This window comes from Podarcis melisellensis (assembly GCF_964234715.1).
Source record: "Podarcis melisellensis genome assembly, chromosome: 5".
In the NCBI taxonomy this organism is placed as follows: Eukaryota; Metazoa; Chordata; class Lepidosauria; order Squamata; family Lacertidae; genus Podarcis; species Podarcis melisellensis.
Window position 1 is genome coordinate 70,937,222 of NC_138537.1, and position 14,345 is coordinate 70,951,566.

Sequence of the window (14,345 nt, forward strand, 5' to 3'; positions counted from 1 at the left end):
TTCACGCTGCTTTTTGAGTATTATTATCATGGTGTTTTTAAAAGGAACAGCAGCGGCGGCGGCAGCAAAAAGCAGCACAGCAAGCCCTGCCTGCCAACACTGGGGACGTGCTGGGCATGCCTCTCGAATATTATTACACACACACACACACACAGACCCAAAAGGAAAAAAAAATCCACCACAAAAAAAAAAATATCAACCACCAGGCTCTAGAAAAGGACCAGCCAATAGCAAAGCGAGGCCAGGCGCTTCCAAAGCGCTTCTTCCCTTGCCTAGCCCTTCCCAAACAAAGGGTCTCCTATGTGGGGTTTTTACTCGGAGCAAGAGGACACAAGGGGCGGGCGCAAGCTGCGACATGGACTCCCTGCGACCGTGGATCCGGCCGAGGGGTGGGGTGGGGTGGAAATAAGGGTTGGAAAGCTGGAGGGTGGGCTAGGCGGAAGCGAGGTGTGTTATTTATTTATATCTATATATATATTAATGACTGGAAAAGCAAAGCCACCAAACGCCCCCCCCCCAACTCCTGGTTTGCCTGACTGATTGGTTTAAAGCTGAACGCGAAAGAGAAGACAGAGAGGAGAGATCCAGAGCAACGGAGGAGGAGGGATCAATTGAGCCCGGGGGGGGGGGAGAGCCTGCGGACGCTGCGCACACACGCACTCACCAGGAAGGTATTGTGCATTTTGACTTTATAAGGCGAGGGCTACATATTAGTGCTAGTTTTTTGGTTAAGAGGGAGGTTATGCGAGGACACCGACTCCGAGGCGGCTAATGCCTCGGCAACCCCCCTTGGCCACACCTCGGCGGCAATTAATAGCTAATGATAAGGAAAGCGGAGAGAGACGAGGCTCTGGCTGTCATCCTCCACCTACTGCCACTGAGAGAGAATATTGCTTCCTCTTGTGTGCTCAGAAAGGTGCTAATTTCTTTATCCTTTCTTTAGCTTGTCTAAGGTTTGTTTGTTTGTTTGTTTGTTTGTTGAATCCCAAAAGACTGGGGAGGGGGGCAAGGTCATGGCAACATTCTGGCAGGGGTCTCCATTTTCTATTGATGTGTGTGTGTGTGTGCACGCACACCCACGTTCTCATAGATATATATATAGAGACATATATAGATATACACACACACACACTCACAGATAGAGACACACAATTGTGTGAGAAGTCAGTCCTTATTCACAACAGTAATCAGATTAAAGGACAGAGTAAGCTGTCTGCAAAAAAACAACAACCCACCAACCTAGAGCTTGTAATTGAGTTACTGATGAGCAAATATTTCACATTAAATGAAAACTACACAGAGAGGGGGTGAGGAAGCGGTTTAACCAGCTCAAATGGCTTTGGGAGTTAAAGTGACAATGCCGCCTCCACTTTTACCTCCATTCAATCTTCTCTGTTCTGGAAATGCCACCTGTCATCGGAGGGTACTGCTGCCCTGGAGTGACTAATCATGAGAGTCAAGGGGCTTTAGATTGTGTTCCAGAGAAGCTTATTGGAGGTTCCTCAATGTGAAGATCAGTTAAGGCAGACATGCTGCCCTCCATTACCAGCCCTCCTATGCAATGCTCAGCCTCAGGGGAGGGGGGGGGCACTTCATGTGAGAAATAATGAGGCTTTGTAGGCCGGGCCAGTTGGCTCGCTGTGAGCAGGCTGCGCACCTGACCATGCCCTCTCTGAATCCCCTATGAATTTGCAAAGTCACATGACAGATACACAGTGGGGTTTTTGAACAGATGACTTGTAGTTGACAAAGTTCCTTGAAGGCAAAGAGTTTAAAAACCATCAATGTAAGCAAAGCCCCTTGCTTGTATGGCTCATATAGCACAGTGACTAAGAGACTACAAATCAGCTAGTTTTGCCTCCACAGGAAACTAACTAGGGTACACACCACAGCTTTAAAGTACATGGCTTCCCCCTGGGAAAGGTTGCTATTTTAACAAATGACAGTTCCCAGGATTCTTTTGGGGAAGTCATGTGCTTTAAATGTATGGTGTGTACATAGGCTAAGTGGCCTTCCACAAGCCTCTCTCAGCAGTCTCAGCTCATCCATCTACAACATGGACAATAATAATAGGGATGTACTTACAGGGCCACTGTAAAACAAGTGTGGTGAACCTGTGGCTCCAACTCCCATCAACCAGCATCTTCAGTGGTCAGGGATGATGGGCGTTGGAGCCTGTGGCACTCCAGATGTCACTGGGCTACAAGGATCAGCTAAATGCTGCATGTGGAGTGCTCAAAACACTTGAAAGTACAATAGAGAATATAGAAGTACTATAGAACTCTCCCAGCTACTTTATCATCTAGCTCACTCAGTTCACAACAAATATCCATGTATTTATATTCTTCTTGTCCTAGATGCTTCAGAGCATGCTAAACTCACACTGACCTTTCCAAGCCTAGGCAGAGTACTCTTAGCAGCAAACACACCCTGGCTACCAACTCCAATTTAGTCATTCATTCATTGTGTTTGTATCCCACCTTTTCAGCAAGGGGCCTAAGGTGGTATACATGGTTCTCCATCTTCTCACTTAATCCCCACAACACCCCTGTGTGGTAAATTCAGCTGAGAGGCAATAACTAGTTCAAGGTCACCCAGTGAGCTTCATGACCAAGTGTTTTTCAAACTTGGGTCTCCAGCTGCTGTTGGACTACAGCTCCCATAATCCTTAGCTCATAGGACCAGTGGTCAGAGATGATGAGAGTTGTAGACCAACAGCAGCTCGAGACCCAAGTTTGAGAAGAAGTGCTCTAACCACTAAACCACGTGGGCTCTATGATTACAAGAGCGAAAGGGAAGTATCTGCCATGTCCCATTCTTCAGAAATGAGTGATGACTTCCATCCCACCTAGAAACAAAGATGTCACTTGTAGCATAGAAGGAGATTAGTTACCGCTAGATGCAAAGTGACTGCATCAACAGTCCAATGTGGTTAAATACTGGTAAAAGGTCAATTTCATATACTTTCAATGCAGGCTTCTGGAGTAAGAATTGTAATTGCAATAGTGGATGACTGCAGTACGAACACATGATCTTTTGTACATGATGCAAGATTATCTTGCTCTTGGGAGAAGAGAAGTAGCAGGTGTCTTAAACCCAGGCTGCTTCTGAATCTGGGATGGGAATTAGTGCATATTGGGAGTTAGTTAAACTTCCCCCCACCCCCACCCCCAGAGAGCTACTTCACAAGCTATGTTTTTCTTAAAAAGAAACAAGCAGATGTGAAACGTATGTATACACTGACACACGCAACAATTGCGTAAGTTACCTTTTTGCATTTATGCACAGACTCAACAAAATTGCATCTATTAGAACATAAAGTGCATCTGAAAAACTTTCACCCATTTTCTGGCATTGCATCTACTAGTTGGCTTTGTCAGATGAAAGATAATTAGGTAACAGTAGGAAGTCTTGAGGTTTAGACACACATAATTCAGTCTAAGTGTAGAGTATCAGCCAAGATTTCTCTGTCTATCTATGCTACATTCCAGGAGCTGATCATATCAGCACTGCAGAATAGATACTCAATTTCTCACTTTCCATGTTGCAGCAGGAACGTATCTTTGAAGACTATTTTGCTTAGAATTTTCTACCTCTGCTGATACAATATACTTCTCTGCCTGTTTGTCCATTGTACTGGCCAGACACAGAGTTTACCGATACAATTGTCTAGAATTCTCAAGATGAAAAGTACTTGTTGCCATACAAACTGAGAGCATTATGTTCAACATACAAATTGTGTGTGCGCGCGCACACACTAGAAGTGCCCAAGAAAATGAAACTGACAGCGAAAAAGAAGTTAAAGAATAGGGGGTAGCTCATTAAAAAAGCAGAGAAGACTTAAAGAAAAGGGTGAAGAAGCAAAGCTGCTATACAATGAGGAGGTCAGAAGAAATCAAAGGGAGGCATGTTTAGTCTGGGGAAAAGATTGACAGAAGAGCTAGAATTCATCCTTTGCTTGAACTGGCCTCTGTTAAAACCTTTTTTGCTCCTTGCCTTAATCGCTTCCTGTCTTAGCTCCCACCATTCTTTTCTGGTGACCTTAGCAGATGTCTGCTTTGCTCAATAATTAAAAATACATAAGTACCCATAATATTGCAACTACAATGCTCCTGTGAAGAGGGAACTTGCTTATGTACTCAATTACATTCCTATGCCTGCTTTTGATCTTTGGATTAAAAACCCACCTGCCTTTACTGGTTTTTAGCCTTTCTTCATTCACTTAGTTTTGGCAGGGATCCTCACCCAACTATCCAAAAGTATGTTATTTGCCAGCCTGAAAGGACATAATCTGGTCCTGAACCTACTACTTTGGCCCCAGTACAGCCAGAGAGGGCCCAGTTCTCTCACTCAACTCCAGTGGGCTCAGCGTATGCTTCAAGGTGCTGTCTGAGGCCCATCTGCATTATACATTTAAAGAAGTTTAATACTACTTTGGCTCCCCCCCCCCCCCGAATCCTGAGAACTGCAGTTTGTTAGGAGCGTTGTTAGGAGATCCCCTATTCTCCTCAGAAAGCTACAATTCTCAGAATGGTTTACTGATCAATCTATCTTACAAGGGAACTTCAGCTCTGTGAGGAAACTAACAACATGCTTGACAAACTACCGTTCCCAAGATTCTTTAGAAGAAACTAAGGCTGTTTAAAGTGGTGTGATACCGCTTTAAATGTCTAGTGCGGATGGGACCCAGCAGACACAGCTTCACTGCTCTCTGGGCAATGTAGGCCAAGCAACAGTGGAGAGCATGGAAGACTACTATGTCCACAAGCTGGCAGCACAGAGCCTCTGGCTGCATACACGTCATAAATTTAAAACAAACCCTCTCCGACCCCAAAAAAGAATCCTTAAAACTGTAGTTTAACCCTCACAGAGCTACCATTCCCAGCACCCTTAAACCACAGTTCCCAGACTTCTTGGAGGGGGGAATGTGCTTTAAATGTGTATACGGCCTCATTCTCCAGATCTAATTTGTGTGGGGGACTTCCCCTCTCTCAGAGCTCAAAATTAGTGGGGCGCCAGGCACATTTTGCGCCTAAAAATTCTCCATTTGCAAACACCTCAAAAGGTCTGGGTGCCGTTATTTGCACTTGGCTGTTACTCATGGATTATGGAAATATATGTGCCTTGAAGCCTCGAAGTATACGTTATGGATAGACAATATGTTAAGGAGTTTAACAATAAAGAGTAGTGCAGGCTTCCTCAACCTCAGCCCTCCAGATGTTTTTGACCTACAACTCCCTAGCTAGCAGGACCAGTGGTCAGGGATGATGGGAATTGTAGTCTCAAAACATCTGGAGGGCCGAGGTTGAGGAAGCCTGGAGTAGTGTGTTTTGAAAACAGAAGTATGGTATCGATATTTTTATTGTATACATCAAATTAAACACGTAATAGCAATTTCTGTTTAAAATGTGGTATTAGCCATGTGTCACTTATGTGATTTGTGTATTAGTTCATACTCATCAAAATAATAAATAAAAAGTGTTGCTGACCCCCCACAAATGGAGACTAGATATTCTGTTTTGGCACCCACAACCCTGGTCCCAAGAGCCATTTGGTTCCTAGCATTTCTATCCCAGTTTCTAACACTGCCCTCCCTTCCTCCTCCACCAGATTAGCAGGAAAAAGGAACCATCAAGCCTCTACACCATGGGGGCCCAGATCCGGCCTAATCGCCTTCTAAATCCGGCCCGCAGACGGTCAGCGTGTTTTTACATGAGTAGAATGTGTTATTTTATTTAAAATGCATCTCTGGTTTATTTGTGGGGCATAGGAATTTCTTCACCCCCCCCCATATAGTCTGGCCCCCCACAAGGTCTGAGGGACAGTGGACCGGTCCCCTGCTGAAAAAGTTTGCTGACCCCTGCTCTACACAAACTCAACAGCAGCCCTGTGTCGCTTGCTTTTGCTCCAACCAGTTTTGCTTCAAAAGGTGTTTATCCCCCCACCCACAAGGGTTATCTGCCTAAATAATGTTATTGCCAAATAGGACAAGGAAGATAAACTGCTGGAACAGCTTGGCCACAAGATCAAAGCACAATGCTTTGCAAGAACTCAGCTCCTCCACAGGCTAACTAAAATAATAAGCCAAGCTATTTAACATTCAGCAAGATACCCTGTAAGTGTGAGTGTAATGGAGCAGGGCGGATTTAGGCTATTGTCTTATCCTTCAAATATAGCCACAGAAAGCAGGGGCTTTCAAAGTGGCCTTTGTTGATGACCACAGGCATGGCAGCTAATATACTGTACATGGTGCGGCCCTTCTCATCAGTGGTTCACCCTATCCAGAGCCTATCACTCTTTGCCCTTACAACTCCAGAGGGTCGACTCCCCATCACTAGTTCTGCCGCACTGCTCACTTCTGCCCCTGCTGCTGTCAGCTTCTGTTCTTGTTGCTGCCATGCCCTTCCTGACTTGACTCTTTGATCCACCTCTTTTCTTCCTGTTTGGCCCCTGTAACTTGGCAACTGCGCCAAACTACCCTTGAGGTTGCATCTGGGAAGCTATTGTTTGAAGGTGTCAAGTATTTTGCAGCATGGTCCTAGCAATTTCTACTTGCAAACCTACTTTTCTAAATAAATGATATAGTGCTACTATGTATACTATCTATTTAATATAAGACAAAATGAATATGGGGCAACATGGTGTAAAAGAGGAATATACCACACACTATACCTAAATCAGCCCTTGCCTTGTTTTGCCTTTGTTCGACTGTATCAAGCAGAAATTGCTGGGCAATTATTGCTGTGTTTTGCAGCCTGTAAAAAGTACATTCTCAATTCACTAAAAAGCGACAAAGAAATTTTCTTCCAGCTCAAGTTCAAAAGCCTTGCCCAAAATTGTAGGGTGACATGTTTTCCCTAATTTATCTGAAAAAGCATGCCATTTAATTCCCAGCCTTAGCACTGAACTTGATTCAACTGTCGACTGAGGCGCTCTTGTGCTGCAAGCCAATGTAGTCTTGTCAACGGTTATCTGCCATAATTTTTGTTTGTGTTAGACACTAGATACCAGATGAGACCAGACTCAAACAAGGTAATGTTTATAGATCACAGAAACCATTTTGAGGAATCAGTATGTAATTTAGGATAGCAATGCTGCTGCTCAAAAAAAAGTAGAGGTCACTATGTTTTCCCCTCTGGCACTTCAATTTTAAATAATTTTTTGGGAAGTTAAGTGTACTGATTCAACAGCCGGTTCACACATAATGCCTATTGTGAAGGAGCAAGCATCCTGGTACTCCACCCCCATTCCTGCTGCTGCTATGCAGCCAGAAATGAAGCTTTGCATTACATCTGAATCTGGACCTCTCTCCCCCAAGCACACACTTTTTTCTAGGGATGGTTGCTCTTTTATCTTCTATATGCACCTTTATAGTTAATGATGAGTTAAACCTTTGTCCCACATTATTGTCCGGCTTCTTTTAATGCTGCACAAGACTCATAAATTTAGTATTTTAATGTGAGTCATGATAAGCATTCACAATCAGCGAGTCAGTATGCTGCTGCCAAACCTTATTCAATTATCCATGTTCTTGAATGTAAGGAGTAATTGATATTTCCCCCAGCTTTCTTCCGCAGCATATTGAAAACTGAATTCTAACAACATGCACAATTAATGCAAAATATACTCCCAGGCTTATAGGGTCTTAAAGTGGATCCAGGATCCCTACATTGTTGTTGTTCTAAAACATCCTCCCCAACATAAAGGAATATCCTCTGCTGAGAAGAAAACATCCAAGGAATGCTATCTATCACCCAGTGGAGTCTGGCAGCATAAAGAAAGATAAGATATGCAATTCAAGGGAAGCAAACCATAATCTACTTCTAAATCATCATGATCTGAGCGGAATGGTTTTAGAGCAACTGAAGCACTTATTTGCTGGCCTGTTGGCTTTCCTGTAGCTCCATCCTCTGGCTAAAACTGAGAGGCAACACACAGGCAAAATTCCTTGTTTGACACCAGAAGTTCACAGTAGCAAAAAGGGTTTAACTCTTTCCATTTGAATATAGCTATTTTCACTGCTGTACTACCAGAAGCATGTCCTACACTTTCTTGTAAGAAAAGGGATTAGAAACCACAGCTGAGACTGTTTGCATTTGGAGAGATCAAAGCTTTAAAAATGCAGCAGTTCTATTCACAGGGGGAAATTCAGACCAAGGCAGCAAGAGGAGAAAAAATCATCCCTTAATTCAACTAGGATGTTGATATCTCAGGATCCCTCTGATCTATAAGCCTGGCTGTGATTTTCTACCCTGAAATGTTACACACACAATGCCCCCAAAGAAACAAACTCTATGCAATTACAGTGGAAATAGGAAAAACATATCATGAAATTTACTGGCCATAAACACTGTATTTCTGAATAAACTCTGTTATTAGAACTGCAAAAATCTAACAAGTGCAGTGGTACCTTGGGTTAAGTACTTAATTCGTTCTTAATTCGTTCTTAACCTGAAACTGTTCCTAACCTGAAGCACCACTTTAGCTAACCTGAAGCACCACTTTAGCCTCCCGCTGCCGCCGTGCCATCGGAGCACGATTTCTGTTCTCATCCTGAAGCAAAATTCTTAACCTGAGGTAATATTTCTGGGTTAGCGGAGTCTGTAACCTGAAGCGTATGTAACCAGAGGTACCACTGTATGTATCTACCTTCAGCACTACTTAGAAGTTAGTATTAAACCAGTCACTTTAAAAAAAATCACAATGCTTGAAGTTTCCATATACAATATATATATATTGTATATATATATATATATATTCCATGCACAATATATATGTATATATTCCATGCACTAACATGGAAAAAAAGATGTCCTAAGTCATACTTGTTTTCTGGACCTTTGGTTCCCATGCATATGCAAGGTATTTATATAAAAATAAGTTCCACTGGATTGATTTCGGTGGGCATAAATGCACTTAACACAATCCTGGACTGAGGTCTGCATCTTTAACAGCGCCAGGATTTAGTAACATTTAAACTACGTTACATAGTATTTTTTATTTTTTATTTAATGACTTTATGGTGCCCTTCAGATGTCATTGGTCTATAATTCCCCTAATTTATTGCCCACTGGCCATGCTGGCTGGGAATGATGGCAGTTGATGCCCAAATACAGCTGGAGAGCACCAGGCTAAATAAGGCTGTGTCATGCACATTTAATGAATCGTCTTTTTCCTTACCTCTGATGGTACAAAGGGCAGCATTAAGGGCGGCAGTGGCAGTGGAGGCTTCTTCAGTTCTTCACATTTTCTCTTTTTACATATCCTGTGACTAGTTTTGCGTTTCCTGCAACAGCTGCATTCTTCACAGTTAGTTTTCCGCAAACATGGCTCGCACACCCCACATCGCCTTCGCTTCTTCTTTTCTAGCACAGGTTGCAAAGATGCAAGCGAGACAGGAAGGCTGCCAGTTGGGTTCCCACAGGAGGCAGTCTCTGAAACTGCAACTAGATTAGCACCACATTTCCCGATGTCCTGAACAAAGTTCGCAACAGACCCATCACTTTCCAACTGCAACAATAGATCCTGAGGTTTTGGAATGGATTCATCTAGCACAACTGTCTTGGTATCTGTACCCTCTGCAGCAGCTGATGGAGGCCCTGAATTAGCATCTTCAGACAAGTTTGGAAAACTTTCCTTAACTATGTCGCTGCTTACCAGAACGGAATCTGCTGTACTTTCTAGGTTGAGAGGTGCAACAGGCACAGCACCTGAATCTAAAGTGAAAGTTTCTATGGCGATCTTTTCAAGTGTCTTCTCAAGATCTCCCAATATAAAACTAGTCAAAGAGGTATTAGAAACCTGTTCACATGCCAACGTGCCATTTGTTTGGTCACATTCTAAATAAAGTTGTCTGGAGTTGAAATAAGAATCAAGTGCTTTACTGCTTAGCTCCAGTTCCAAGTCCTTTGGTAAATGAGATTCCACACAAAGGCCTGGATCTTTTAAATAGCCTTCTGATTCAGAGATGCAGCATGAGGCAGGTTCTACTTCTCGAATGGTAGGCTCAGGATCCTGATTGAGCTGAGACCCTTGTAACACACATGGGTCATCTAAATGCAATTTCGAGATCAATTCAGAGGTAATCAAAACGGCAGCATCAGGATCACCATCAGTTAGCACCAAATCACAGGTAGTTTTGGAGTGAGTGTCTGTGGAAAACTCTGACCTTTCTACAAGTTCCTTTGAGTTTGTTTCCGAGGAAAGACTTAATGCAGAATCGGAATGTGAACAGGTATACTGTTTGGGGGCAGGAGACACATCCAAACAACTCTCAGAATGTGATTTCACAAATGCTCCTGAGTCATTCTCTTCATGTACCTTTATAGGAATAGCAGAGTCAAGATGAAAATGTGCAGGGGCAAGTTGAGTGAATTTTTCTTCACAGGTACTCGGAGGTAAATATTTCAGAACCTGCTCTGTGGGCGCAAGTTCTGTACACTGGCATGCCTCCTTTAATATCTCTGGATTTTGGGTACCTGGTACATCACCATTAGAAGCAGAAATACCTTCTTCAGGTGGTGTCTCTCCCTTTTTGGCTTGACTATCACATTCAGAGCAGTGGCCTCCTTCTGGATCACACAGATCCTCCTCCTCCTCCTCCTCCTCCTTTTCCTTCTCCACCACAGGAGAAGATAATGCACCAACCTGGTTTAAATCCTTTCCAGCCTCTTCTGCGTCCTTCCTTTCTAATACACAGGAGGTTCTTGATTCAGGCTTCTCTCTTCTCCCCACACTTTTCTCTGGGCCAGCTTTAGTTGCTCGCGTGATTGTTGGCGTCTGGAACAGTCTATGGGGAAACGGTTTCCTGCGGAGAGTCATGGTAAAGCCATTGTAGCTCAAAGGAGGCTGGTTACGCAACAGAACATTATCAGTTAACCCCAGATCCATCCAAGGTGTTCCAGACAAGGCTTTGGTGACGCTGCTCCTGAGAAATCGGCATGTTGCATTCAGAGGTGGTTTCTCTTCCTGTGTTTTTTTCTTGCTGTCATTCTTTTCTTCCAGGTGCTTTTTGCAGTTTGCTGAACTTTCTGCTTTTGGAGAAGTTTTCTTGGCATCTTTTGTTACTTGGCAAGATTTCTTTTTGACTGGGCTTGATTTCTTTTTGCTTATCTCTTCCTTTTTAACTGATCGTGAAGATCTGGCATCACGAGCCATCTCTGTCAAGCAGCAGATGTGCAACTAGGAGTGGACTTAAAGATCATGGAGTCTTGCAAATGTTCTTCAGTTCAGTAAAAGACGGCATATCCACCTGTGTCGTCCTTGTAGAGCACAGAGCTGAAATAGAAGATAGGAGTTTAAGATTATTATGGATGATTATAATATTTACGTTGTGGTTGTGGTTGTTGTTGTTGTTACATAGAACCCTGAAAAGCACTATCTTTGCACTATTTCTCTGCATTCTTACAGACTGGGAAGAGGGAAGCTGAGTGACATATCTTGCCTAATGTCGCCTAGAGAGTTCATGGCACAGAAAATATGTTAGCTAGGGGCTTCCTGGTCCAAACCTCAGTCTGTTTGGCCACTATGCTACAGTGGTATAGTGTCTAAAAGTCACTAACAAGTTTGCATTGTGAGTGGAAAGGGCCATAACTCAGTGGTAGAGCACATATTATTGTAATGTAATAAAAAAGTCCCAGCTTCAATCCTTGGCACTTCCAGATATTGCTGGAAAGATTCCTGTCCAAAACCCTGGACCTCTTCTGCTAGTCTGTGGACAATATAGAGTTAGATGGACCAACAGCCTGATCTGATACAAGGCAGCACCTTATGTTTTAACAAGTTTATTCAAATGCTCAACTAAAACACAGTATAGTGGTTGTTGTTTAGTCGTTTAGTCGTGTCCGACTCTTCGTGACCCCATGGACCAGAGAACGCCAGGCACCTCTGTCCTCTACTGCCTCCCGCAGTTTGGTCAGACTCATGCTGGTAGCCTCGAAAACACTATCCAACCATCTCGTCCTCTGTCGCCCCCTTCTCCTTGTGCCCTCCATCTTTCCCAACATCAGGGTCTTCTCCAGGGAGTCTTCTCTTCTCATGAGGTGGCCAAAGTACTGGATAGTATAGTGGTACCTCAGGTTAAGTACTTAATTCGTTCCAGAGGTCCGTTCTTAACCTGAAACTGTTCTTAACCTGAAGCACCACTTTAGCTAATGGAGCCTCCTGCTGCTGCCACGCCGCCGGAGCCATATTTCTGTTCTTATCCTGAAGCAAAGTTCTTAACCTGAAACACTATTTCTGGGTTAACGGAGTGTGTAACCTGAAGCGTATGTAACCTGAAGCGTATGTAACCCAAGGTACCACTGTACACTTGTAAAACAGTTGCCACATTCTGTGTAATATTCCAAAACTGCTTAGAACATTTTGAGTTGTCCTTGAACTTTGATCCTGTTTGCATTCGGTATTACAGTGGTGCCTCGCAAGACGAAATTAATTCGTTCCGCAAGTTTTTTCTTCTTGCGAGTTTTTCTTCTTGCGAAGCACGGTTTCCCATAGGAATGCATTGAAAATCAATTAATGCGTTCCTATGGAAACCGCTTGCCAGGCTGGCGGTGCGGAGAAGGGCTTTTCTCCCCACTGCAAGCCTTCAGGACAGGTACGGGAACAGAGGGGAAGGCGTGCAGCGCTTCTCCTCTGTTCCCGGGGCTTGCGGTGGGAGGAGGGTTTTTCCTCCCCACCGCCAACATTCAGAACAACATTCAGAACAGAAGGAAAACCCTCCTCCCACCGCAAGTCTTCAGGACAGCCATCCGAAGGCTGGCGCGGGGAGAAGGCCTCTCCGCCCCACCGCCAGCCTTCGGAGCAGCCTTCCGAAGCCTGGCGGGGGAAGAAGGGCTCTCCGCCCCACCGCCAGCCTTCGGAGGAGCCTTCCGAAGACTGCCGGTGGGGCGGAGAGACCTCCTCCCGCCGCCAGCCTTCGGAGCAGCCTTCCGAAGACTGGCGGCAGGGGGAGGTCTCTCCGCCCCACCAGCAGCCTTCGGACAGGTACAGGAACAGAGGGGAAGGCACGCAGCGCTTCTCCTCTGTTCCTGGGGCTTGCGGTGGGAGGAGGGTTTTTCCTCCCCACTGCCAACATTCAGAACAGCATTCTGAATGTTGGCGGTGGGAAGGAAAACCATCCTCCCACCGCAAGTCTTCAGGACAGCCATCCGAAGGCTGGCGGGGGGAGAAGGTCCCTCCGCCCCACCGCCAGCCTTCGGAGGAGGTCCGAGGACAGTGGGGAAGACGCGCTGCGCTTCCCCGCTGTCCCGGAGATTTCCCTATGGGCTTTCGTCTTGCGAAGGAAGCCCATAGGGAAATTCATTTTGCGAAGCGCCTCCAAAATGGAAAACCCTTTCGTCTAGCGGGTTTTCCGTCTTGCGAGGCGTTCGTCTTGCGGGGCACCACTGTATATTGATTTCCTCATAATACCAATACCAATTTATTCAAAACAGCCACATCCAAAATTTGACAGACTAGTCCCTCAATCTGGGGATCTACAGTAAGCTTGCAATTAATATGCAGGTTACGTTTTAGAGATTGTGCCTAAAGCCAAAATCTTGCATACTCAAAATAAATTGGGTATAATGATGGATGGGCTTGGCACAGCTTTTTCCTGGATTCCCACCCCCTTTTTATTTATTTTTAAATTGCCATGCATGTAAACTGAATGTGTACAAGTTAAATGTGTTTTAAGTTGCTGGCTCACTGTATTTCATTTTCCAAATGTGTCTCTTTGATCTTAGCAACATTTCCTTTTGGCATAGTCACTACATTTTCAGATCTAAAATAAGTTTGAGCTTACGCATGTTTACTCATAAGTAAATGCCACTTGAACTCAGTGGAATTGCTAGCAACTAAGCATGCAAAGGATTGTAGACCTAAAATCTTGTTCATTCCCCCAGGATTTGTTTCCAGAAATTATTAACTTCCCTGCAACCTCACCAACAGTGATAAAAATCCCTGCACACTTTGAAGAAAGCTAGGGATATCCCTGTTGTATTTTAGGCATGCTCTTTTGTTTGGTTTTGTTTAAACCCACTCTAAAATATGTGCTGCAGTGATTTATTGTGATGAGAAGCAAAACTCGGAGGAGTTTGGAAAAGTATGAGTACATTTAAATAATGCCAACAAGAAGGATTAAAGGGAGGAGGGGGAAATGTAATGTATCATCCTATCCAGCTAAGTTAATGTAATGTATCATCCTATCCAGCTAAGTATTCTAGAGTCCAACAGTGCAATCCTATGAAAACTTATCAGAAAGTCTCATATCCTCAGTGAAACTTGCTTCTGAGTAGATTGTAAATCCAACTTATCTGAACAAGATGACTGGGTGGTTATACAGGTTACAACTACCACATAGTCAC

The 14,345-nt window shown here is 44.1% G+C and overlaps 1 protein-coding gene across 1 annotated transcript in view; it reads right to left on the minus strand.

Moving 5' to 3' along the window:
- The window catches only part of TET1 (tet methylcytosine dioxygenase 1), a 66,331-nt gene that overhangs the window by 44,279 nt on the left and 7,707 nt on the right, over positions 1–14,345 (minus strand). The window contains exon 2 of the mRNA XM_081913070.1: positions 9,181–11,277. Within this exon, the coding sequence (XP_081769196.1) occupies positions 9,181–11,157 (1,977 nt within the window). The 5' untranslated portion in view covers positions 11,158–11,277. The remainder of the gene's footprint in view (positions 1–9,180; positions 11,278–14,345) is intronic.